Here is a 26,667-nt window from a genome sequence, read left to right as displayed (position 1 = left end):
TTCTTTAAGCTGGACCTATATAAATTAATTACAGGCCCAGACATACCTCCTATCATTGTATGTGCAAAGTTTCATTACAATCCAAGACGTAGTTAAAAAATGAGAATTAAACTCTGATTATATGGGAAGGTGAAATTCGGCCCAGCTCGCTGCGGACTCTTTTAAGTTCCGGATCTGTTAATTAAAATGAGTTGTAATTTCCTATTGCAGAGCAAAACACCGGGCGCCTAGCGGCAGCGCTGCTGGACGCGGGCGCGGCGGCGTGGGGCGGCGGCGGCGGCGGCGGGGGCGACGCCCTCACCGTGTCGCCGCGCGCCGGCAAGCGCCTTGGGCCCTTCCGCCGCCCGCCGCACCCGCCGCCCGCCGAGCCCGCGCCTGCGCCCGCCGCCGCACCCGCGCCCGCGTCCGCGTCCGCGTCCGCGCCCGCGCCCGCGCCCAGGAAGCACCGGTGAGCGGCGGCTTTGTACCACACGGTTACCTTCTGCTGAACCTGAACACCTAACCCTAGGGCCGAGAGGGCCATGACCCGGGGCGGAAGGCTGCAAAAGGCCACAAAACAGGCTTTTTATCCTTAAATGAACATTATCATCACTTAATGAGGCGCGAATCGTATTGGCCCAGGGCGCCAAATATTTAAATACGCCTCAACACCGGAACGAAGTTTCTTTGAACGTATCGACAGAAGTACATCCAAATCGAAGTAACTATTAACAGCCCTCCCTTCGACTGTTAACGACCTGCTAAAATGGGATCGGCGAAGATTTACACGACTCAAAATAATCTGTGCGATGTGGCTACAACAAAATATACAGTAAAACGACAGCTTGAGTTAAGTCTGATGGAAGCGCCGCTACAAAATATGGAAGGTAGAGGTAAGGAATGAAATCTCTATAGGCAGAACTGATGCAAAAGTGTCCAGCTGTCAGCTATAAATAATAGTTCTAAAACTCCAGAGTAGCTAAAAACCTAAACGTTATTAACGCTGTCTATGTTTTGAAATTTTTTTTTTTCAAATATTCTAGGTGTTGTAGCGCCACCTATTTAAGGTTTTATGATGACACACTTTTTGGTACATGGAGATTTCGTTCCTTACCTCCTCCTTCCATACTACAAAGGACAGATGATTTTGACACTATATGACATTTGACATTTTCAAGCTTTTTATTATATCCAATGGGACTACACTAACACACTACAGTCTGTTCTTTTATTCTGTAGACTAAAATGACAACCACAAATGTCAAACGTAGAAATAATGTGACCAGCTTAAAACAAATAATGCTGATCATTGATTTCGGTTTGTGAATAACCGATAAATAGAAAAATAATTTTAGATTCAAAATAAACAATTAATGAAATCTACTCACTACATCATTGGAAGTAAACAATAAATAAAATCTACCCACTACTAATCCACTCAAACATTTAAAAATTGCATTATGAGCTTCGAGGTGACTGTTACAATAAAATCGCTTTTAAATATTAGAAATATTGTGTTTAGACCTGGATACAAACTTTCGTCTCAAAATGGTGTTACATGCCTATATAAGTAACTCCCAATAGTTTATTTTTGGTCAGTACCGGTTGTAGCACATCACTATTTATAAGACGTAAAAAACCAGCAACATATGAAATGTCATTTTAGTCTACGGGATAAAAAAATAGACTATAAATGATCACCCTCACGCTTGGCCTACCAATTTATTATCCAATTAATTAAATCCTTTTATAACGTTGTTAAAAGAAATGTATCTAATTCTGTTTAAACAAATCATGTAAACTTTAGTATTCTAATAAGTTTTTAGCTTTAAATTACCCTTTATTGCTTGTACTCTCTAACAGTACTAACTTAATGAAATGCATATAAATAGGCCAAACAACAAGTGCTCAAAAAGAGTTATAGAGGGAAATGCTTGGAACACAATTTTTCACTTCATAACTTTGTTTGGACTAGTTAGGTGGTGAACACAGCAAAAGTCCCCGGCCGTAGCCCTTGAGCCGAAGGGGAGAGGGGGGTTTGAAGACCCCATTTTTCGGTTTTTCGATTATATCTCGAAAACTATGCATCTTAGCGACAGGGCCACTAATACAAAATAAAAATCGATTAAATTTTTTACAAATTTTATTTTGTCAAGTTTTTCAATATCATATATAGTTTTTGAGATATCCACTCTTGAAAGTTTATTTAGGGCTCTCAATTAGTGATACTGCTAGGCTAGGTTTAAACGTGAAGAGGAGTTTAAAGAAAAAAGGTATTTGTTTAAAGTTTATAATTTTTACTTCAGAATAGTGTCAATGTGACACCATAAATGAATTCAGCATCCCCGAAACACTGTCTATGACCGTAATATGATAAGATTCATATACTAGCCGTGTCTTATCCAACCTCGACATTGGCAGAATCATCAACACCTTGATGGAGCCATAACACGAAAAATTGATTGATTTATACGAACACGATACCAAACACGGCTTAGCACTCCTAGCAGCTGCACTAATCAAGATATCTCAAAAACTATACAAGATATCGGAAAACTTGACTAAATAAAACTTGTAACAAATTTAATCAACTTTCATTTTGTATACGTGACGTGAACATGTCGCTAAGACGCAGTTTCCGAAATATAATTAAAAATAAAACGAAAAATGGGACCTTCAAACCAACCAAAGCATTTCCCTTTATACCTTATTGCTTGGCCTAAAATTCTTTATTATGTTTTACTTCTATCCTATGTATTTCTTGTGAAATAGCGCTGTTAACTCTATCCGCCGCGCATGTTAAAATAACTGAAATTATAACCGACAATAATGCCAAAACTTATGCTAAACTAGGCATAATCAATTGTCACAATTTTTTACTTCTTCAACAGAGTGTCCCGACAACCTGTCCTGTGAATATTGCACGTTGCACTGCCATCGATCGTTCTGTGCCGTTTGCATGAAACACCAAACTATACAAGTACTTTAACTCACCTTGTTTGTATGAAATCGATTGCTTTTCTTAAGGATTACACATGTCAAAATGGACAAATGCCCAAATGCATGTGCAAAATCTTCACCATCACTTAAAAACTGGACAGTTTTAAGTAAAACTAGCACTGTGAAGGTCTGTGCACACTGGATGCGTGTGCGTTGTAATATACAGATCCTTATGAGAGACGGCACACCGCTTACACGGCTCTGCCTGATATTACAGGCATGAGAATTCAGGCCTATATGATGTTATATTTCATCACTACTTCGGAAAGCTCGTATCTACAAATTGTAGGATAAGACGTGAGTACATAGGAAAAGAAACTTAGGGCTGTTTTATAGACCTCATCTCGTTATAATGAGATTTGCAAATCGTCACCTAGGCGTACCCATTGTATGAGCTTAATCTGTATTTATTATCTATTTTAAAATATTACATAATAGATATTTTCGAAGTAACAACGATTTGCTAGTGTATTGAGATCTGTGGCACAAAATATATATTTATTTATTTTGCTATATTATCTTTAAATCACTGTGATTTAAAAGGTAATCATTTGTGTCAATTTTGATGAGATTTCTGTGAGAAATTAAATCAGAATGCAAATATGATTGATCTGATCGCCTTCAGCGGGGCCGTAGTGAGAAGACCTATAAGGCGAATACTTTCATCATTCAACGTATGTTTTTACTTCCGCCTTGCCTTCATAAAACCACATAACATCTATATGTGACATTCAAAAACTCGATTTATTTGTTTACTACGAGTATATTTTCAAGTTCAAGTTTAAAACTGGTTTTTACAGTACATATGGGGCTACTTTATAGCACTAGTGCGAGAAGTAGCATATTACGTTACTGTGTCGAACATTTAAAGGGCCATATGTACTGTAAAACGTTGTACGATACATGTGCGAATAGGTAATTCGCAACTCATGTCGATTTAAAACACTCCCTTCGGTCGTGTTTTAATTTATCGCCACTCGTTTCGAATTTCCTATTTTTCGCACTTGTATCGTAATGTACTATTTCATGTCACATGTTAATGCGACCCTGTCGCCGAGGCGCTCAAATCAAGTAGTGTTTGTATTATGCATGCCTCGAGATAATAAAATGTATTAAACAATAAAATAAAGATTCTGCTTAAAACTGTTCTGAAACTAAAAGTTGAAAATCATTTTAGTGATTTTATTCGTCCAATAAGAGATTAGTAGTATTGCAGACTTAATGAATTTTTCATGTACTTAATTAATTATAAGCTTAAGAAGTGTATCTCGCATTTAAATATGTAGTGTTGATGTTTGTAAAATATTTTTCATGTATTCAAATTCGTCACAAATATTTGTGACATATTTAACAAACATTTAACATTCCATTGACGTTCTCTGTATATAATGTACACTAGTTGTAGAGCTTTAACGTTTCTATTCTAGGAATTTATTATTTATGTTTACTAATTTTACTTTTAATTTGCACATTAGAGTTACGTACTTGACGAAAATTATGTTATTTATTTATGGAACATTTAACTGATTTCTCTTTTTAAAGGTATTAAAATGGAGCACATGTTGTTTTGAGTTTATGCATGAGTTAACTGATAGCGCTTTCTCCTCAAGTACCAAAAGGCGCAGCTGTGAATTCCTCAAAACTTTTACGGACACATTTGATATATAGTACTAACGAAAATTGCTTTACTGAAATGTCCTTCTACGGTCTCTTTCCCGTCTATGCTGCCTTAAATAGTAGATTTCCGAACAACGAACCTCCACCGCCTAACACTGATAATTTTTGAGGCTACTCTGCCTGATATCTGTTGTATTATTATTTATAGTATTATGTTATTCACATTGTTTTACATCTATTAAAATTATTGTAACTCTTTCTAGTTTACCATCTAATGCTTCGTGAATTTTGACTAATCTCTAAGAATATCTAGGTATGGCTTTCAGTATGTTCTTTTGGCTTGTGAGAAATTTTTTGGTATGTTGTTATTTTTGTACTAGATGTTGTCATTGGTGCTTTTATTACAAAAAATCTAAAACTACATTCCGCACTAGGTAGCTTGTCTTATAATATGGAAATGCTAAAATATAAGGAATAAAATATTGTTTATGTCGACTTATTTATCTGTGAATCTGTATATATTTCATTGCTTCATATTGCTTGCATTTACTTCACACACAGTTAGCCTCAGTTAATTGATGTATAATTTAACAGAAAGCATTCCATCTCAAATATCTAGTGTCTGTTCTTACCCTGTACTTTCCACTTACCTAATTTTAATCAGTATTTTTATAGATGTTAAGACTGACACAAGATTATGTATTGTATTGAAATCACTAAGTATTAATTTAAATTGTTATTTACATTATTTAAAATGTGGTGGTTATTACACTGTTAAAATTATAACTAATTTATTATTATCATTGAATTCCCGAATTCAATACTTGTCACGTAATTTAGAAGAAATAAGTATTCAAGATATTAACCCACAGACATTATGTATGGTAACCAACATTTTTATATTTAACGCAATGTAAAAATAAAGTTTTTGTTAAACTTTTACGTCTTTTTCTTACATGGGACAATAAATGAAAAACATTACTATAAATATTATATAGTATATTAATTACGTTTTTGGTAATTTGTACATGCCACCTTGCAGCACCAACTGGTGCGTTCTGACTTTAGTGTCCAGGAACTGTCTGAGCTCCTGCAGGCTGCACTCAGTGCCAGGAGCCTGAGATGCAAACATTTTCAGCATCTGGTGAATTCTGTCCAATGGCAGAGAGTCCAAATTGGTTAACATGCCTACAATGTAGGACCAGAACACTTGAAGCTCCCCTTCCCTCTGATCATGAGCAGACGCCATAACACTCTCTGTCTCATCATCTTCACAGATCATCTCTTGTACTTGGTTGGCTGACACTTGAGATTTCTTTGCATCTGAACTGTCCACTAACACATAAAAGTCAGTACTTTTCTCAGTAATAAAGCCCATAGATTGCCAATACGTTATTTTTCTCCTTAGGACAGTAATTGGCACTTTCATGACCTGATGTAACTCTTCTAGTGACCATTCAGGCTTATTTTGGAAGTGCATTATGAGTGTGGCATTAAATGGAGAAACTATCAAGTCAGTTTTCTCACCTCCAATTTCAATCTCTATATTTACATTACCAAGGTGCGGCTTCCAACTCAATGTCCTACTCCCCTTTAATTCTTCAAATGTTTTTGTATAAGCTTCAAAATGTTTTTTGATCTCATCAGGTAGTTCCAAGTTTTCATCCTTAAAAGGTGGCCAGAATTGAGCAGACAAAATCATTGCATTTGATGTAAATTTCTCATTAAGTGCCTTAAAATTACTATGTTGCTGTATCAATGCATTAATTCTCTTTGAATCTGATATGTCCTTCAGCATCACCTCACAGAAATGCAATTGTGACTCACCAAATCTTAATTTGAGTAATTCTAAATATCTTATTTCCTTTTCTGTGTTTATGACATTTTGAGCCAACAGCCTATCTGCTAAGAGAGTCCTATATTCATTTACAAATAATTCCTTGCTACCATACACATTGACCAGCATGGATATGATGTCACTTGCTTTCCTGTCATTGGCATTAATTTTAGGATCAGCATCCACCGGATCAGGGTTCCATTCATCCCAGGCTTCTTCTTTTTCATGATCACCATCAGCATCTGCTGCAAACTTGGCTAATTCCTCAGCCAGTTCACTGCCAGCTCCCTCCTCTGTTAGACTACTGACAACACTCCTCACTGTGTCCTCCCTGTTCCGCAGATAATTCCTTACAGGTTTGGTGACAGTCTCTAGAATAACCCCAGATGGGTCAAGGTGCTGCAAAGCTCTAATAGTAGACACATAGGCTGTGAGGATATCTGGAGTGTTGACACCGGGATGCAATAACCTAGTTTCTAATGCACTTTGGAGTTTCTTACATAAAGTTGCCCTCAAGTCTGTCTTATTTAAACACAGTTTAATGTCATCTATTGCAGGCTGAGAGTCTGGATAATCAATAATAATGATGTTAAACAGTTGGTCTATTCTTAATTTAGTATAACTGTGGTACAAGTAGTAGCTTAACTTCTGTTTAAACTTCAGGATTGCATTTTGTATATTTTTGTCATCTGGGGGAGGCTTGGAAGATCCAGCACAGTATATCCTGGTGAGCCAGGACATCACAGTAGTGTCAAGCCAATTTTCCAGTGCATTTATATGTGAAACATCAGTGCCAGTGCAAAGTTTCTGAATATGAGAGTCTATTCGTAGCTGAATAAAGCTTGTAAGCACCTGCCCGGTCAGTCTTTCTAACAGCTGCAACTCCATCAATTTCCTATTGGTGTCATGAAATACTTTTACAATATAAGCACAATTGCAGTCTGAATATTCATTTGAACATCCTGCACAGGTAACATCTTCACTCATGTCGGAACTCTCATTTTCATTATCAAAAACATTAAATGACATTTTATAAAAATGATTTATGATCACCTGGAAATCCAGAGGCAATTGAGAGAGCAGTGTAGCCCGTATAAGCTGCTTGAAGCCTAAAATTACATCTTTCTCGCCAAATATAGGTTTATTATCACAACAACTGTTATTGAGGATGGTCAGACGCCGTAGCATTGGCATGAAATTCGAAACAGACTCATACAGGTCGTTCACAGCTGACTTGAAGAGTTGGAATCCTTTCACCTCCTCCTCGACGACTGTAAATTTTGACCAGAAGGATGGGGTTATGTGTTGGCGAACATACTTCTCTGTGTGCAACAATACCAAATCTCTTATTCTAGCAGGAATGCCCAAACCAATAATGATTTGCTGAATATCGTCATATTCGGCGTTTGTGCAGTCTGTAAATAATGTGTCATTGAGAATCGGATATGCGTAAGTTATCTTATTCCAATATACTTTAAGCTCTGCTCGTTTATGAGCCATTTTGTAACAAAAGACTGTATATTATTATCTTTACGTTTAATAGAACAACAGACGAAAAAGAAAAACCAAGCGATTTTAGCGTATTCGATGTTTTAACTGTCAATTCAATTGACTGATGATTTGATAGGACACAAAGTACGTTCCGATATATGAAGAAATGTCATAATTTTTATATTACTAACCTGCTAGTAAAGAGTAGAATATTATATGGGATGCTGTTTAGTCAACTTGACTAGCTACTTAGATAAATTATAGTCATAAAAAACAAGGTGGGGAATTAATATTTTTTTAATGCCTTTTATTTCGATGTCACTTCTTATTGTTTCTGAACGATTTCCAAACGCAAAAGCACTAACAGACGAGCGAACCGAACTGCGACCTTGGTAGGCTTTGGGCATATTCTTACTTTACTCTTTGTTTTGGGCTATGGTGTGTGGAATTAAAAGGAATGAAATCTCTTATGGTAGAACCAGTGAACATTTCCGTTCACTGGGTAGAACTGTTGGAAAAGTGTTGGTTCCAAATCTCTCCAGAGTAGCTAATAACCTAAGCGTTATTGACAGTGTGAAGTGCGCTCACAGATTATTAATTAGTTACTTAGTGCGCTATCTATGATGTGATTTTGTTTTCAAGTATTCTAGGTATTGGTATTGTAGCGCCACCTATTTAAGGTTTTTTGATGACACTTTTTGGTACATGGAGATTCCATTCCTTACCTCCACCTTCCATAGTTTGAGCCTACCGCGAAACACGAAATATCGTTTCTTGCTCGCTATCACTCTTGTAAATTCAAACGATAGAGGTAGATAACAAAAGGACCATGGGCATCTTTGTATGGCGCCTGGACCAACCAACAGAAATGAGAATTAAGTCATTAGATAGGTATTTTAATGTACTTCATTTCGTTCTATGGGCACCAAGCGGCATTCCATTGCAGAACTGAGATATTTGTATTTTAGTAAACATATCGTCACCCTTATTACCTAGGCAATACGGCCCAAGTAAATTAATTGCTGCAGGGTAGATGTTCGCGCACCACTGCGAGCGCGGCAAACCATTTGCCGCGCTCCCCCAGCGGTGTACTCTATTGCCTTAGTAATAAGTTTGACTAAAATACAAATATCTCAGGTCTGCTATCTGCTATGGAACTCCGCTTGGTGCCTATAGAACGAAATGAAATAGATAGAAATACCTATCTAATGACTTATTTCTCAACTCTGTTGGATTTTGGCCCAATTTTGCCCAAGGTCCTTTAGATTTCTGTGTTTCACGGTAGGTCCTCTGAGTCCTGTTCAATCGGCATTTGTATAATAACAAAGACAGGAGGAAACCGAGGCGGTAACAAATGGGAAGGAATCATTCTCATTAGTCCCCACCAACCACAGATTGGAATGAAATTATAACTGATGATAACTAGTATGCTAAGTCCACACTTAGACATAGCACACTTGTTAATTAATTTAACTGATTATAGATCATAATAATTAAATTAGGAGAACATACTATAACTACTCCAATTCTTCCTCAATTGCTCAAAGGTTAACTGGAAGAGATCACTGAAAGGGATAAGTTCACCTTTGTACAAATGATGCATGTTCTGTCCTGCTTTATGTTTCTTTCTGTACAATAAAGTGTTTTACTACTACTACTTCTCAATGCAGTCATGCCTGGAGGATGAGCCAGAAATGTGGTTCCAGGATGTTAGGATTGTTTGTCCTGGAAATTGATGGCTAGCAAATACAAGTATGAAACAGATGCCATTATCAATGTTACTAAATAACTTTGGCTCAAAAAAGGTTCCGTTAACTCAATATTTGGGTGATATGAAATATAGGTTTTAGTTTGAAACATTTTATTTCCTTATCATAAATTGCATGTTGATATTACACTGTGGTTTTTCCAAGTTACTTACAACTTACACTGTCTAAAAATAAAATGGACATGTTGCTTAAATTTAAAGTACTTAAATCATTACTAGATTAATGCTTAATTAATGGATTGGTTCTGGCTGTTGTGTTATAAGGAGACCAAATCTCTTCTTTATTATAATTCTCTGTCTTGAATACTTGTCTTCTGGAGAAAACCGGGCTGAAAAAAGAAAGAAAATTTGTATATTATGATTCAAACTTATAAGTATAGAGCAGTAACATTAAAATAAAAAACAAAATTTCTAAAGTTTTAGGATTTTATTTCCATTTATAAGAACAGAATTGTACTGTTATCCAATACATTTAAAATAGATAGAGGTTATTCATGAGTGATATGATGTAAGAACAAGATAGGGATTGGAATCTTAAAATAAGTTGCCTTTGAGAATAATTGATTCACTGTGTGTATGAGATAGGACTAGGAATATTATATCGTGATGTCCCATTTGCACACCACCATGGCGCGCGGATCCGCGTCCGTGTGACTGAACCGTAAGACTTTTAAGAGTCTCGGAGTTAGCTTTTAAGAGTCTCGGAGTTAGCTTAGTCAGACTCTAACCTAGCTGCTTGGCTTAACTACCTCAAATCAACGCTATTCTCATTACTTAGTTTGTCATAATAAATTACTTTTCCTTACCTGGATGGGCAGATAGGGTTGGCTTTCCAGTAGGGTCCAGCGTCTGTAAATTTAAAGAATGTTAAATGAACATAGAAACTAAACGCATGTAAAGACGTAAGTTAGGTTATGTTGTTATTGTGGAAAATACCACTTACCGCCAGAGTGTACTGTCTTTCACCTTTTTCGTTCAAGAAATATCTGAGATACATTGTTCCTGATATAGGCTTTGAGTTTTAATCCTGTAATAACTCTTTACTTCGCAGTTTACACGTACTCGTGCTATACAACAATCTGACTGACAAATTGACAATGTAAACCTAAACGCATGTTTTATTTAATAGCCAGACCCCACGAAAGACTTTTATCACAAAAATTGTTGTATAGTTTAATCAATTTTAATTACATTATCAATCTTTATGAAGCTAATATTTTGTTAGAAATGGATGATGTATAATGAACAACAAGTTACGTGTATTTTAGCTCGCTATACCACACCTAGTATTTAACTCGTTTTCGAACACAGCCATGTTTTTTTTTACACCAGCTGTCAATTTGACACTGACATTATTTTTCTAAACAACCGACGCTGTTTGCGTACGGTATACGTTGTTTTCATCTTGTGCTATTTTTATGAAGCGTGTTTGGTGTAGTCTACGAACCCAGATAAAAACTATGGCTAACATTCCTCCAAGGAAAATTTCGCCATCCAGCAAGCCTTCTAAACAGGATGCCTCGCCCCTGCAAATACTTCTACAGATGGGTTTTCCGAGACACCGGGCGTAAGTTTGTCAGGTTTCTTGGTTTTATTTATTATTGTAAGTTGCTGAAGTTGTTTGTTGTATTGTAGATTGAAGGCTTTGGCTGCTACGGGGAACCGCAGCGTGCAGCTGGCGTCGGATTGGCTGCTGACGCACGTAAACGACACCTACATCGACGCGGATGAGCCGCGCGAGTACATTCTGTACGCAAACCCGACGGGCGCGCTGCTTACGCAACTGCACGACTTCTGGGCCAAGTCTAAAAAGCTGGGAGGGTGGAATGGAGCTCATAATTTCCCTCCTCACATTACACTGGTTTCATTTTTTAAGGTAGGTTTATAATTTTAATAAAAGTGAGTAAACTGGAAAACTGTAATTCAGAAGCACAGTTTCTTTTCATGATTAATTGGAAAGTCACATTATACACTAATATATTTCCTTAAATACAGTGTAAACTCCATATAATGTCACTCAATACAACAATTCACTCCCTATAATGTTGACAATTGTTTACTATAATTGCTTCACTTTAATATTAATTTCTCTCTATCTCAAAACACATCTGGTCCCTTTAGTGTTGTTCTATACTTTAAACTAGATTTAATTTTGAAATTAAAATTATTCTTCAGGCACCTGATGAGACATCCCTGCAATTGGCTAAAGCAGTAAAAAGCGTTATAGAGACAGTGGGCGATCCCCCAGCCTGCCCTCTTAAGCTGGACCCCTACATCTCCCAGAACTTCATGGGGCTCTTTGTGTCTGAAGAACATGCTGAGTATTTGAAAAAGATAGCAGTCCAGTATGTTAAGCAAGTTTCAAGCTTATGTAAGTTTAAAACTGCCTTATAATATTTTAATTAACCTTCCTCTTTAGGATTTGGATTTCATTTGATCAGTTGTTGGCAAGCAATATGTAATTTAAGCTATCCTAGATATTGAAATTATTAATATCAGCAGTTAATGTTTAAAAAACTGGTCTTTACTTGCTAAAAGTTTGCCAACAACTGCACTTTGCCCTTGGGTCAAAAAATAATTAATTTGGTGTTGGAAACTAGCTAGGTCTCTAGATCTCCTTTAGTTTTATATCATTCATATATCAGCTATTTGTATATATTATTAAAGTCCAATCTTAGTGCTCGCACTCTTTTAATGGTTCTGTAGCATTCAAATTTTAAAAAATGAGACAAATATTAAAATACACTGTCCCTTTCATTGACAATATTTCTCCTACATTTGAAATTAATTTTACACAGCTTGAATCTTATACTAAAAGTGATATGATATATTAAAATACTAAGCACAGATTGTTTTCATGCAGTGGGTGTATCCATGGATACATATGAACATTTGGATGCATTGGGGACATGTTTCCCCTGGTGCACAATGCCCCAAGAAAAACCAATTAAATGTAAGAGTAGACCCTTACTTTAGACTGCTTGTATTTTATTTATTTAATTTATCATCCTTTTATTTATCAGTAACCTAGAGAGGTGGTAGAAGAGCCTGCATGTCCTTGTAAAGGTAAATAAGACACATTCTCATTATGGTAGAAACTTACAATATCTGTCATGTTATTTAGCCAAATCAGTAGGGCTAAGATGGTCGGCTCTTTATCATTTGTCACCATGCCTGTCACATTCTAAGTATGTAAGTGTGAAAGTAACGCATGACATGACAGTTAATAAAAATGCAACCATAATACCGCTATGCCGCTATACCGCAGCCTTTATGTAGTAATGCTAAAGTCTTATCTTGGATAAGATAAAATTATTGTGCGGCTGAGTCTGAGCGACAGGCCCGCGCGAGGCGTATGCTCGCTCTGTGTGGACCCGGCTATTGGCAGGGTCAAAGGGCTAATATTAACTAAAATCAGGCTCAGCCGCACAATAATTTTGTTATACAAATGACGTCAACTGACGTGCTCGGTTACAGCCCAATATCAACCTTCGTGCATTATGACAAGGTTCATGATGGCGTGCCACACACAATAAAACGCCTAATAAAATTTAAAGCATGTTTATTGCATGTTATTTTATCATCATTTTTATTTATGTTATTTTTCTATTACTTTGCTGTAGTTTTAGAGCTTTAAGTCAGCTTTACACATTAACCCCCTTATTCATAAACGTGTACTAAAGTTACGATGCCGCTAATAATCGTATGTCCCCTTCCATCATACCAATACGTCGGAAAGGGACAGACGATTATTAGCGGCATCGTAACTTTAGTAAACGCTTATGAATAAGGGGGTTACTAATTTATTGTTGATTTAAAATAATACTGTTACATAAAAATATAATAATTCGTGTTATCCACGATGACGCGCAGATTTGTCAAATCTAACCTTTAATAACATGGCAATACGGGTCAAGGTAAGCGTCGTCGTGGTTCACACGATCTATATAGTTTTTATATAGTGATATTATTTTTTGCATCTTCTATGTTCTGTAAAGAAAAAATTCAGAAAGTAGATTTTCTTAAAGAGGAGTACGGAAATCGTAAAATACGTATACTATATCTTAAATAACAGGCAAAAAGCAGCATAAAATCTTACTTTTATTGCCAACTTTCTTTTTACTGAATCACTTTCTACTGCAGCCATTAACTTGGAGGCGCACGTGAAGTCCCTACACATCACGCTGGCGTACCACTTCGAGGTGGCGGCGTTCGACGGGTTGAAGGCGCTGGTGGATGAGCTGCAGCCCTTGGAGACGTCTAGCTGGGAGCTGCGACTCTACTCCAGGGATCCTAAGTTTGCTAATCATCAGGTCAGTCTTTTATGTTATCTCTTTTCACCTTGCACTTTTTACTTGTCAAAACTACTTAAGAGCATTGGTAAATAAGGACTTTCAATCGATTTGTTTTTCTGACGCGGGTGATGTAGTCATACATTTTAAGGACTTAGGAGGGGGTTTTTAGGGTTCCGTAGTCAACTAGGAACCCTTATAGTTTCGCCATGTCTGTCTGTCTGTCTGTCTGTCTGTCCGAGGCTTTGCTCCGTGGTCGTTAGTGCTAGAAAGCTGAAATTCGGCATGGATATATAAATCAATAAAGCCAACAAAGTCGTACAATAAAATCTAAAAAAATATTTTTTTTTTAGGGTACCTCCCCTACACGTAAAGTGGGGGTGAAATTTTTTTTTCGCTTCAGCCCTAGAGTGTAGGGTATCGTTGGAAAGGTCTTTCAAAACTAATAGGGGTTTTTAAGAAACATTTTTTGATAAAGTGAATATATTCGGAGATAATCGCTCCGAAGGAAAAAAAGCGGCCAAGTGCGAGTCGGACTCGCGCATGAAGGGTTCCGTACCATTTAAGACGTATTAAAAAAAAAATCTACTTGCTAGATCTTGTTCAACATTTTACCACTTTGGACACACATTTTACCACTTTGGAACTGTCTCTCGCGCAAACTATTCAGTTTAGAAAAAAATGATGTTAGGAACCTAAATATCATTTTTGAAGACCTATCCATAGATACCCCACACGTATGGGTTTGATGAAAAAAATTTTTTTTTAATTTATTGACGTATTAAAAAAAAACTATTCACTAGATCTCGTTCAAACCAATTTTCGGTGGAAGTTTGCATGGTAATGTATATCATATATTTTTTTTAGATTTTTCATTCTGTTATTTTAGAAGTTACAGGGGGGGGGGACACACATTTTTTCACTTTGGAAGTGTCTCTCGCGCAAACTATTCAGTTTAGAAAAAAATGATATTAGAAACCTAAATATCATTTTTGAAGACCTATCCATAGATACCCCACACGTATGGGTTTGATGAAAAAAATTTTTTTTTTTAATTTTTATGACGTATTAAAAAAAAACTACTTACTAGATCTCGTTCAAACCAATTTTCGGTGGAAGTTTGCATGGCAATGTATATCATATATTTTTTTTAGATTTTTCATTCTGTTATTTTAGAAGTTACAGGGGGGGGGGGACACACATTTTTTCAATTTGGAAGTGTCTCTCGCGCAAACTATTCAGTTTAGAAAAAAATGATATTAGAAACCTAAATATCATTTTTGAAGACCTATCCATAGATACCCCACACGTATGGGTTTGATGAAAAAAATTTTTTTTTTAAATTTTTATGACGTATTAAAAAAAAACTACTTACTAGATCTCGTTCGAACCAATTTTCGGTGGAAGTTTGCATGGCAATGTATATCATATATTTTTTTTAGATTTTTCATTCTGTTATTTTAGAAGTTACGGGGGGGGGGGACACACTTTTTACCACTTTGGAAGTGTCTCTCGCGCAAACTTTTCAGTTTAGAAAAAAATGATATTAGAAACCTCAATATCATTTTTAAAGACCTATCCATAGATACCCCACACGTATGAGTTTGATGAAAAAAGATTTTTTGAGTTTCAGTTCTAAGTATGGGGAACCCCCAAAATTTATTGTTTTTTTTCTATTTTTGTGTGAACATCATAATGCGGTTCATAGAATACATCTACTTACCAAGTTTGAACAGTATAGCTTTTATAGTTTCGGAAAAAAGTGGCTGTGACAGAATCGGACAGACAGACGGACATGACGAATCTATAAGGGTTCCGTTTTTTGCCATTTGGCTACGGAACCCTAAAAAATGTGTCCCCCCCTCTAACCTTTGAACCATAGGTCCAAAAAATATGAAAAAAATCGTGGAAGTAGAGCTTAAGAAAGACATTAAATGAAAACTATAGCGGACATGATCAGTTTAGCTGTTTTTGAGTTATCGCAAAAAGTTTTCCCTTCATAGTAAAAAGACTTACTTTAATTAGGTACTGATTATGCAAATTTGCCTATTTGTTTAATTCGGGTGAAAGGTACCGTTTCATCCCTTGGTTAACAATTTACTATACTTTAAGCTCCAGTTTAGCTTATTGTGACGGAAGAGTAACTACGGAACCCTACACTGAGCGTGGCCCGACATGCTCTTGGCCGGTTTTATTTATATTTACTTTTTGTTTAGTCTGTAGTGGGGTTAAAATTGTTCAAACATTATGCTTATTACAGCGGCTTGCAACGGTTTTTATCAGTGTTACGTACTCGTATGTAAGTTCACTTAAACGTCGAGCTAAAAAACCGATATCGAATTTAAGTGCATTACAAAGATAATAGCTTTGATTAATGTACTAACGCGTTTTTAATGTGCATTACTACTGTTTCAATTGATAAACAACGAATTGATCTGTCTCTAAACTTTTGCCACTTTTGGACTCGAAGGACACTGTCGGGCGCCCTCGACCGGCAGGGCGGCGAGCGGAAAATCAAGGCCATTCATACATTGCGCTCGACCAGATGTATGAACGGTCTGCCTTACGTATGCTTTCCCGCTCCCTTTTCACGGGCCAGATGTCTTATCTCCAAAATATAAACTGCTTTTAAATGGGGCTGGGGCATATAAGGTTACCATGTACAACTTTATCTGATCAATATTTATCCACCTTATGATCGACGACTGAATCTTGTATAAAGAATTAGATACCGTTAACTGACATTCGTGCGCGAATATTTTATACATACTAAATAATTTGTTATTTTAGATGTTATAAAGAGCTATTTACGTTGCTCAACGTTGAGAAGGCTCAATCACATTGTACCATAAAGCCTTAATAAAAAATAAAATAATACTGCTCTCAATCATCTCTATTTTATTCAGGACGTGAGAATAAGTATAAAAGAAATCGTATTTATATTAGTCTCTTTTACCAGGTGCACAAAGTGACGCAGGGATACTCGCCGTTAGCGAGTGACGAGCTGGAACTGGTGCTCGGAGACTACATCTACATCGAGGAGAAGGCTTTCGACAGCTCGCCGGACGGCTGGGTGCCTGGCACCTCGTGGCTGACGGGTACGTCTGTTACACACAAAGACGAGCTGGCAGCAGTGCTCGGAGTACATTCTACATCGAGAAGGTGGTCGACAGCTCGCCAGACAGTTGAGTGCCTGGCACCTCGTGGCTGAGGGGTACGTCTGTTACACACAGTGACGTGCTGGCACCAATGCTCGGAGTAGATCTACATCGGGAAGGCGGTTGACAGCTTGCCGGACGGCTGGGTGCCTGGCACCTCGTGGCTGAAGGGTATGTAGCAATGGCTTGCATCCGCAAAATTTCGTTGCTGCCCTCTGTTGTTCGAATATACAAGACTGACTATGAAACAAACAGTCAAAACCTAAACTTTCGATATTCCCCAGCTTGTCAGCCGTTTTGTCAACTTGTCTACACTCTGATTTAGGTAACATTGCCGTCTGTTGACCGTATCTATCGAATCTAATCTACGGCTTTGTCACATGTTGGGAAGAAAAATTCTAGCAGGAGAAGTGAGTTGAATTCTACTATGAACTTTGAAAGAAAAAAGAATTTTGCCTAACTTCTGCTTCTCATTTCGTATTTTCCTTCCTTCAAAACAATAAAATGATCTAATCGCAAAAAAATAAACCGACCAAGTGCCAGTCAGACTCGCGACACAAACTTTAATTTTTTCTCCTTAAAATTTAAGAATAGTTACCTTAGTAGTATGTGGGATGAACTAATACTTTTCTTTTCAAAAGTTTAATTTATGATGCATTTTGTATATACAAAAAAACATGTACAAGAGCTTAGAAATATAGGAATACACCTCCTGTCCTTTGGACCTTCAGCGGGTCTTTCAGTTCTTCAGTCGATATTATGCGGCATAATAAAGTGACGCAACTCACTATTTTTTTTATACCACGTCTGTGGCAAACAAGCATACGGCCCGCCTGATGGTAAGCAGTCACCGTAGCCTATGGACGCCTGCAACACCAGAGGTATTACATGCGCGTTGCCGACCCTTTAAAAACCTGTACACTCCTTTTTCGAAGAACCCCATACTGTAGCCCCTCGGGAAAACCTCACTATACTGTAAAATAATCCAGACCATATATCTGCCTTTCGCTGTTTGTAACTACCACCCATAGAGGCCTTGGGGCTGTGACCTATAAATATAATAAACCGGCCAAGAGCATGTCGGGCCATGCTCAGAGTAGGGTTCCGTAGTTACTCTTCCGTCACAATAAGCTAAACTGGAGCTTAAAGTATGGTAGATTGTTAACCAAGGGATGAACTGTGGGTGTACGTCTTTTTACTATGAAGGGGAAACTTTTTGCGATTACTCAAAAACAGCTAAACTGATCATATCCGCTATAGTTTTCATTTAATGTCTTTCTTAAGTTCTACTTCCAAGATTTTTTTCATATTTTTTGGACCTATGGTTCAAAAGTTAGAGGGGGGGGGACACATTTTTTTTTCTTTCGGAGCAATTATCTCCGAATATATTCACTTTATCAAGACATGTTTGTTGAAGACCCCTATTAGTTTTGAAAGACCTTTCCAACGATATCCCACACTGTAGGGTTGAAGCAAAAAAAATGTTCACCCCCACTTTACGTGTAGGGGAGGTACCCTAAAAAAAATTAAATTTTTAGATTTTATTGTACGACTTTGTCGGCTTTATTGATTTATATATCCATGCCAAATTTCAGCTTTCTAGCACTAACGACCACGGAGCAAAGCCTCGGACAGACAGACAGACAGACAGACAGACGGACATGGCGAAACTATAAGGGTTCCTAGTTGACTACGGAACCCTAAAAAGGCGTTTACGGGAGGGTAATGATCCCCGCTCTGGGTCTTGGCTGGTCTACAGGTTTCCATCGCCATACAACGGGGGAATGCTGCCGGCATAATGGGAACTTTTGGACCGGGCTTGTTGCAGAGTGGGGATGGGCGTTAGATTATGACGTTATAGGTGGGAATTTATAAGTTGTTTTAGTGTTAATGTACAATAAGTTTGTGACGATGCTTGTGTGGATTACATTTGTGTGTTGACGAAGCATGTGGCGGATTGCATTGGTATTTGCCTTCCTTCAGAATATAAAAAGTGCCCTAACCATACACGTTCTAACTCAGATTACATATCTGGCGGTTGATGTGAATAATGTGATTAATTGGCAGGTATTGTGAAACATTATTATAACATTTAATTTAATTCGTTAATGTAACGGACGTCCAGCCAAAGTTTTGTAAAGACAAATTTAGAATCATGATTTTACCCCAATATTCAGCAAGGTTTATATGATGGTAACACCAAGCCGCCGTCAACGTCACTCACACATTCGCGGTTTATTTCACAAACAAGCTGGTAGGACTATTTATAATCGAATCGTGACGTCACTATGGCTAAATTCATAAATTGCGTACGGTTACTGGCACTGAAGGAAGGTTAGTTTATGTATTATTTTCTTAAATATACCTATTTATAAATTGTACTTTACTTTTAGCTACTTGCTTTCGTGCGATTGTACTTTGACCGTTGTTTTACTCTGGTTGTTATCTCTTTTCGTACCTATACATTTCGTTTTGTATAGTATCAACAAGTTACGTCAGGACATATGTTCCTAACCTTGGTGTAAATTATTTGGATAGCGTCCAAACTTGTACACGCCGGCCGGTGACAACAAAGAGTTTGTTGACTATGGTTACCAAAGTTATTTTTGTAAATTGAGACTTATGTTAGAAGCCTTGTAGTTGTTATTTGTTTGTAATTATTTACATTCGCGGTGATAAGATAAGCAGTTCACTTTTAAGTGGCTTATCTTTACTATCGTACAGTATACACGTTGTTTATATTAAACTTCGTTAAGTTCTCGTTTTACTAAGTACATTTAAGGAAACTGAATGGGAGTTATGTTATGTGGAGTATATGTTATAGTTAATGTTGATTTTTTTTTTGGTAAAAAAAATTAAATGCTGCTTATAGCGTATTTTAACAATGACATTATATTTAACTCAACTAAAGAATTGAAAACTATGACATATCGTTAGCCCGAGATTGTATTTACGTTTAGTAGCAAATGTATGAACTCGTACTTTTTTTTCTATACTACGTCAGTGGCAAACAAGGCCGACCTGATGGTAAGCAGACTCCGTAGCCTATGTACGCCTGCAGTTACATGCGCGTTGCCGACCCTAACCCCCCCTCGTTGAGCTCTTAACACAGTACACGCTCGTAAGGGTTAATAGATAAAAGTAAATCATTGACTATCTTCAAAATGGTGTTAGAATACAGGTGTCTTTGCGAACTTAATTTAAGCTGAGGAATGCATCCTTAAAATTAACGGAGTTTAAAAAAAACAGTGTATGTATTTTTTTTTATTTGGACCTTCAACAATAACTATATCATGCATAGAAGACCACCGCATGCATTAAAGAAAAAAAAATACAGGGCGAAATTATTCTACACTTAGTTTGACAAATTATAAAATTAAGACTAAATTTACATAAGAAGAATTCTCTTGATTAATGTACTTCTCTCGATAAAAGGCAGCGTCCGGATATAACACTGTAAAGACTATACAATATATATGTTAGCGCAAATACTTCAGTAGCGATAGGATCGCTAGAACAATGCACAAGGATGAAGGTTCTAACTCCATCTAATTGCAAACCAAACAAACCGTACAATAAAACAGCACGTCAGGGTCGGGTTTTCTGCACTAGCGGAGATAGCACGCTATTTTAGTCTCGGTCTACAACCGTGTACAGTCATCACCATCAGTTACTCCTGCGAGAAAATTTGTAAATATAACACTGTCTTAATAGGGACTAATATTTGTCATATATTTTTACGATCTGAAATTAATAAAAATCTAATATTCAGTGGTAAAATGAGAAGCAGAAGCAGCAGCTTGACTGATTTCTTAAAATTAATTGATTTACGTAGTTTCATCAAAGTAATATGTTAATACATAAAGTAGGCGCTCCGTATCGATTGGCGCGAATTCTTGTGCGGGACACCGCTGTACTGGCCTCTTATTGCCCGTAAGGCCTGTCCTTAGATATATGTCAATGAGGGAACTGCAAACACCAATGACTATTGGTCACGAATCGAAAAAGGGAGATATTGCTTATTTTGCTGTAAAAAAAATCGATACACAATTTAACGGGTATAAACTAGTCTCGCTAATTCAAACCATCGATAATTCAAAGCTCTCTATAATTCGAAGTTATCAGAAGTTCCCTAGAACATCTCTTAATATTTCGATTGAAATCAATACATTTTAAGCATTTGGTAATTCGAACAAAACAATTATCGCAACGTAACAAAACAACGCGTTAATTCGAACTCATAGGCGTCAAATACTCTACAATTTAAAGTTATCAGATTGCAGAGGTAAGTACGTTGCACGGGCATTTGTTATTGTAATGCAGTTGTAATGATTAGTTTGAAACACACTTCCGTACTAATTTGTGATGAAAAAGCATTTCAGGCACTATTTCTGATAAAACAAGTTATTTATCAGTTTCAGCAATGTGCTTTGAAGCAAACTAATATTACAGACTTCTAGCGAAAGACTAATAATTAATTCACATTACTTATATATGCACATGTATGTAACTCTAATCTTTTGATATAGTAAAAAAAATTGAAAAATTACTACTTTTGATATTTCAAACTCTCGATAATTCGTAATATTTTATAAGTCCTTCGAATTTCGAATTAACGAGAGTCGACTGTAGCTCTGTGTCCTCACGAGGATAGCTTTGAACTGGACAAATGTATGCTCTGCTATCTTAAACATTTCCAAAAACTGAAATGACACTGAAAAAAAAAATTAATCATTGATCTAACTTTCTCACAAAATTTCATGAGAATCGGTTGGACATTACGAGCTGTAGAGGAAAATATCTGGACATACGGAAGCATTTTTGCCAAAGCAAAAACGTAGACCTTCGCGTACGCTCGGTCTAAAATGGAGGGAAACGCCAGTGTGTTTTAAACATTTATATTTAACCCCTACTAGGTTTGCTTCGTTATCTTATCAACATCAATGCATGTTGCATACGGTATTTAATGTCTTGAATATATACAATGGATGATTAATTAGTACGAGTCCATTGTCTTAAGAAGTATACATTTGAACTTTACAGTGGTAAAGTCTATATTGATGTTAACTTGAAAGAAAAAAAAACGGCCCAGTGCGAGTCGGGCCACCCATAATGGAAAGTTCTTTCATACGATATAACCAGCGAAATGGTCCATTATCCTATTTCTATTTTCCCGGCACTTACGTGCTTTTAATGAGAACAGAAATAGTTTTGATAAAAAAAACATTTACATTTTTAAAGTTAACAAATTAAAAGAGATAAAAGTTTTTAAAATTTAGAGGGGGGGGGGGGGGGTAATTTCATTTCATTACAATATAAACTTACAGTGTAACACCAACACGTTTACTTGACACCACTATACCTATATCTAAGACATTAAATTATACTATAAAAAACATTATAACGGATTAAATAGACCATTCGTAAATAAACATAAAAACATCGCCCCTAACTGAGAACTTGCGATTCTTCCAAAACCACGCAATTAAGTGACTATGATCGGGACAAAAGTGAAAAATCTCAAGATGGCGGTCCGTTTTTTTCAATTTTGACTTCGGAGGGAACTTTCGCACTTTAAATATTAATTTTCATCATAATCAGTACAAAAACGGAAGAAATTCAAGATGGCAACAGTTTTTAGGGTTCCGTAGTCAACCAGGAACCCTTAAACCCACACTGTAGGGTGTAGGGCCGATTTGTTGGCGTGATTGATTTATATATCCATGCCAAATTACAGCTTTCTAATACTAACGGCCACCGAGCAAAGCTGCGGACGGACATGGCGACACTGGTAAGGGTTCCATTTATGCCATTTCTGTCACGGAACCCTAAAAACTTTGTCATGAACTCACGAGTCGTGATCACGGCATGATCATGAACTACACCTGCTCAAAATACTCTGACGCACCGTGAACAACAACTCCTAGAAAGTGATATCACGGCGCTTGGGCAGCGATGTAGCTGATCATGATCATGCCGTGATCATGACTCATGACAATGTTTCTAGGGTTCCGTTGCTGAAAAACAGGGGCGGCGTTAGGCGACAGGGGACACCGCCTACGGCGTCTCGGCCCGAGTGGACTCGCGCCCTAATGGGTTGGGCACCAGGGAGACTCGCAAAATGTTCCTTGCGCAGATTTAATTTTAGTCTTGCGCAGTTTTAATTTTAGTTTCGCGTATACAATAATTTATATTTGTCAAATTTCTGAATAAAATGGCTGTTTGATATGATATGTAATATTGAACCTTAAGCCATTGGCATACGATTGAACATTCGTTTTTATTTTCTCATTTTGTAAAAGGGCTTCACATTGTAAATAAAGCCGTTGTCCGATACTGTGACTTTGTCTGTCTTTCATAGACACAATGCAAACAGTAAGCGCGGTAAAATAAAGCACGAAGAATTTAGTACACTGACCTTCTATCGCACGCGCATTATATTGCTGTTCCGCTTGCACAGTGGCATTGAGCGCCGGCATGATGGGCGGGGCAGCAATATAATTACACGCGGGCGATAGATATGGGAAATGGTGGGTCAATGTACTAAATTCTCCGTGCTGAGTGTCTTTACTTAACCTGCACATATTTTGTCACCGTGTTTGAAGTTTTTCCTATTATTAAATTTACTAGTCCCTACTCATCAGTAGAGTTATGCGTGCTCATTCACTGAAAGATCGCTCCTAACTAGTACAATGGTCTTTTAGTATTAGTAAAGTAGTACACCGAGACAAACTTAGCATAATAATGTAACGGAACTGTTTTTGCAGACGTTTTGTAAAGTAGTACAATTCAAAATTTGTTGTCTCGCTTACTCCCGTGAGTTGCAACGGAGTGACGACTATGTGCTGTCTCGCTCATATTAGCCGAGAGCCGTTCGGTCGTTATCGCACGCGCTCGGCGTAAGTTCGGCCGGATCACTCGGATCCCTTTGCTGTCAATGTCACCCTTTGCTCCCGTACCGTTTCCCGTATAGTGTACTAAAATGTACTAAGAGCAGAATCATTAGGGAATAGTTCGGACTAGTAAGGTGGAGGGAATTGCGTGTACTACACAAGCCTACTCATCAGACTCATAATGCACTTTTACTAACGTCAGTATGTAGTATTTACTATAGCGACTTAAACCTTATGATGTTTTTTGGAGAAAGGGCTTTTTGGATCGTATTTTTTTTCTAGCTGTTGTATGAATTTAAACTAAGGCGGAAAATTGCATTTTAAACAGGCTCCGCAGCCAGCCGCACTGTCACCTTAGTAGACCTAAAAGTCACCTTAGTTTATCTCTAGACCTATTCCTACTCAATACAATAATCTATCAATGCCAAGTGGAAGACCGTATCGTGTCGCGATCGTGACATCTCACGTGCGGGTTTTTATCAATATTAAGCCATGCCATATTACTACATCATGCTTTGAAGCGTTGAGATCATACTGCTTGTTTTGTACTAGCCTATTACGGTATCCCACTGGGCAAAGGCCTCTCCCCTAGTCTTCCAAAACCCCCGATTTTAGTGCCTCATCCGGCCAGTCGTTGAGAAAGATGTCTAGGTCCCGCCATCTCCGTCTGGGCCTGCCGCGTCCGCGCCCTACTGGCATCCACTTGGTAGCTACACTACCCCATCTGTGTGGATGCATGCGGACGTAACCGGCCCAGTTGCATTTGAGCCTAGCAGTCTTCTCGTCGACGTCAGCAATGCGAGTTCTTACGCGCAGCGTGGTGCTCCCTTATAAATAAATACCACATTACAATTTATAAATTGTATATACAGTATTGTATAAATAGTATATATTGATTAAGGTTCTTAACATTATTTTCAATCAAATTACAGATGTGATTTTAACGACAAGATTCGCTGTGAATGACGAACGAACAGGTGGAATTAGCACGTTGGAGCGGGGCAATCCAATGATGTGGGTTCGAATCGACCACAGCTCATTTTTAGGGTTCTGTCCGTCTGTCTGTAACATCGCTAAATATCTCGAGAACCACTTTTTCATTATGGTAGGCATTACAGAATGTTACACCGCCGAATTAGAGTATTGGAGCTCTCAAGGCCAAGTTGAAAGCCGCGCTGTGTCACAACAGACGCATGGGTTTTTATCAGTATAAAGCCATTGCTACACTAATCGGTATACACTTAGGAGCAAAACTGTCCCAGTAGTAGCATATTAGTAGAACGTGGAGAAGTTGATGACGATCAAGGGGAGGGGCGCATGATTAATACATAACAGTACTCCTTGAAATTTCCTACAAATCCGCCTAACATATGATGTACTTGGCATTTACGGTTATTTTGTAATTTCGAATCGAAAAGTAGAAAAAAAAAACACATTTTTATTTTTTCCAATATTTTTATTTCCTCCTATGGAAACTCCAAATAAAAGTTAAAGTATGAGTAAAATGAAGGAACTTTATTGTCAAAAGAATACGAGTGTGCGCAAGTCACTTTATTTAACACACCTTACCATAGCTACTTTTTTGCTGCGGACTGTACAAAACCACATACAAATACAAAAAAACTATATTTTAATTCGGTTCCATTGACTTCAATAATCTGCTTCTTTTCCGAATTTGTACAAGTAGTGTATTTTCGTAGTTGAAGTACCATAGTGTAAAATCGGCTTTTGTGTAACGTTATCAGGTTACTCACCGCGTCAGGTTGATTGCTATGGTTTATAAGAAATAGTAAGTGATTCCGTCTCCACTCGAGTCTTAAGTCCCAGTCAAGTGTGCAGTCTAACAGTATTTATTTTAGTGTGTTTTGTTGGAAAATTTTGTGATTTTAAAAGGTAACTTATATTTTAGTCTTAAATAGTTATTGTTTGTATTGGCAGTTTTTTTGTCATTTTTATGTACCTAATGTTACAGTTTGGGTTACTCGAACTGGCGCAGTTGTCTTTGCCTAATTCCTAATGATGGTCACGATTAGGGTTGCCATCTCTAAAATTTGGAAACCAGGACAAGACGCGTGAAAACCCCGGATTTTGGAGTCCAGAACCCGGACATGTCAACAGGTTTTTTTAAGCAGGTTGTGCGTGTGTCGCGGGCGGCCTAAGACTTTAAATTTTTAAACCCGGAGTGCACCCTACGAATGAAGTCCCTCCCCGGACGCCCACAAAACTAGGACAAATCCGGGGAAACCCGGATGGATGGCAATCCTAGTCACGATTCTTCCATTATTAGAAATTAGATATAGACAACTGTTTTTTTTTAAGAATCATGTTGGGCATGGGAGACTATGTTGGGGAAGTTGACGGTACCACCGACTGCGAAGAATAAAAAACTTGACACACAATATTCAATAGAAATAATCTGTTTTGTTCCCTAGTTATTATAGTTCGTTTTTTTAGCATTAAAAGGGAAACAAGGCAGTTTTTTGGGGTTCCGTACCTGAAGGGTAAAACGGGTCCGTATTACTAAGACTCCGCTGTCCGTCTGTCACCAGGCTGTATATTATGAACTGTGATCTAGCTATCAGTTGAAATTTTCACAGATGATGTATTTCTGTTGCCGCTATAACAACAAATA

At 37.4% G+C, this 26,667-nt stretch overlaps 4 protein-coding genes across 6 annotated transcripts in view; 2 read left to right on the top strand and 2 right to left on the bottom strand.

Annotated features, from left to right (window-relative positions):
• The window catches only part of LOC133528573 (probable Rho GTPase-activating protein CG5521), a 49,292-nt gene extending 43,758 nt beyond the window's left edge, over nt 1–5,534 (top strand). Inside the window, exon 34 of the mRNA XM_061866006.1 lies at nt 211–5,534. Within this exon, the coding sequence (XP_061721990.1) occupies nt 211–452 (242 nt within the window). The 3' untranslated portion in view covers nt 453–5,534. The remainder of the gene's footprint in view (nt 1–210) is intronic.
• Nucleotides 5,535–5,578: 44 nt separating this feature from the next.
• Nucleotides 5,579–8,086, bottom strand: LOC133528571 (anaphase-promoting complex subunit 2). 2 transcript variants are annotated; one of them, XM_061866004.1, is made up of 2 exons: nt 7,968–8,047; nt 5,579–7,848 (listed from the first exon to the last, which is right to left on the bottom strand). In XM_061866004.1, the coding sequence occupies exon 2, from the start codon at nt 7,625–7,627 to the stop codon at nt 5,603–5,605; it is 2,025 nt and encodes a 674-aa protein (XP_061721988.1). In that variant the 5' UTR covers nt 7,628–7,848; nt 7,968–8,047; the 3' UTR covers nt 5,579–5,602. The 2 variants fall into 2 exon arrangements, with proteins under 2 accessions (XP_061721988.1, XP_061721987.1); XM_061866003.1 differs by having other exon boundaries at nt 5,579–8,086.
• Nucleotides 8,087–9,768: 1,682 nt separating this feature from the next.
• Nucleotides 9,769–10,806, bottom strand: LOC133528576 (H/ACA ribonucleoprotein complex subunit 3). The gene is made up of 3 exons (XM_061866011.1): nt 10,636–10,806; nt 10,499–10,541; nt 9,769–10,021 (listed from the first exon to the last, which is right to left on the bottom strand). Exons 1-3 carry the CDS (start codon nt 10,687–10,689, stop codon nt 9,924–9,926), a joined length of 195 nt encoding a protein of 64 aa, XP_061721995.1. The 5' UTR covers nt 10,690–10,806; the 3' UTR covers nt 9,769–9,923.
• Nucleotides 10,807–11,016: 210 nt separating this feature from the next.
• Nucleotides 11,017–26,667, top strand: part of LOC133528575 (ecdysteroid-phosphate phosphatase) — a 29,257-nt gene continuing 13,606 nt past the window's right edge. The window contains exons 1-6 of one of the 2 annotated variants that reach the window (XM_061866008.1): nt 11,017–11,259; nt 11,328–11,568; nt 11,868–12,063; nt 12,556–12,645; nt 13,836–14,005; nt 16,944–17,082. In XM_061866008.1, the coding sequence (XP_061721992.1) occupies nt 11,111–11,259; nt 11,328–11,568; nt 11,868–12,063; nt 12,556–12,645; nt 13,836–14,005; nt 16,944–17,082 (985 nt within the window). In that variant the 5' untranslated portion in view covers nt 11,017–11,110. The remainder of the gene's footprint in view (nt 11,260–11,327; nt 11,569–11,867; nt 12,064–12,555; nt 12,646–13,835; nt 14,006–16,943; nt 17,083–26,667) is intronic. The other variant, XM_061866010.1, reaches the window with a different exon arrangement.

The sequence above is a fragment of the Cydia pomonella genome, chromosome 19, assembly GCF_033807575.1.
Source record: "Cydia pomonella isolate Wapato2018A chromosome 19, ilCydPomo1, whole genome shotgun sequence".
NCBI lineage: Eukaryota > Metazoa > Arthropoda > Insecta > Lepidoptera > Tortricidae > Cydia > Cydia pomonella.
The sequence above is the reverse complement of the archived record's forward strand: the minus strand, read 5'-3'. Positions and strand labels throughout refer to the sequence as shown.

Bases quoted from the DNA above. Each gene is read 5' to 3' on its own strand.
- LOC133528571 (XM_061866003.1), bottom strand. From the start codon at position 7,933: ATGGCTCATAAACGAGCAGAGCTTAAAGTATATTGGAATAAGATAACT.
- LOC133528576 (XM_061866011.1), bottom strand. From the start codon at position 10,689: ATGTATCTCAGATATTTCTTGAACGAAAAAGGTGAAAGACAGTACACT. The intron at 10,542-10,635 runs GTAAGTGGTATT...TTAAATTTACAG, and splicing joins AAAGACAGTACACTCTGGCG to ACGCTGGACCCTACTGGAAA. The intron at 10,022-10,498 runs GTAAGGAAAAGT...TTCTTTTTTCAG, and splicing joins AACCCTATCTGCCCATCCAG to CCCGGTTTTCTCCAGAAGAC.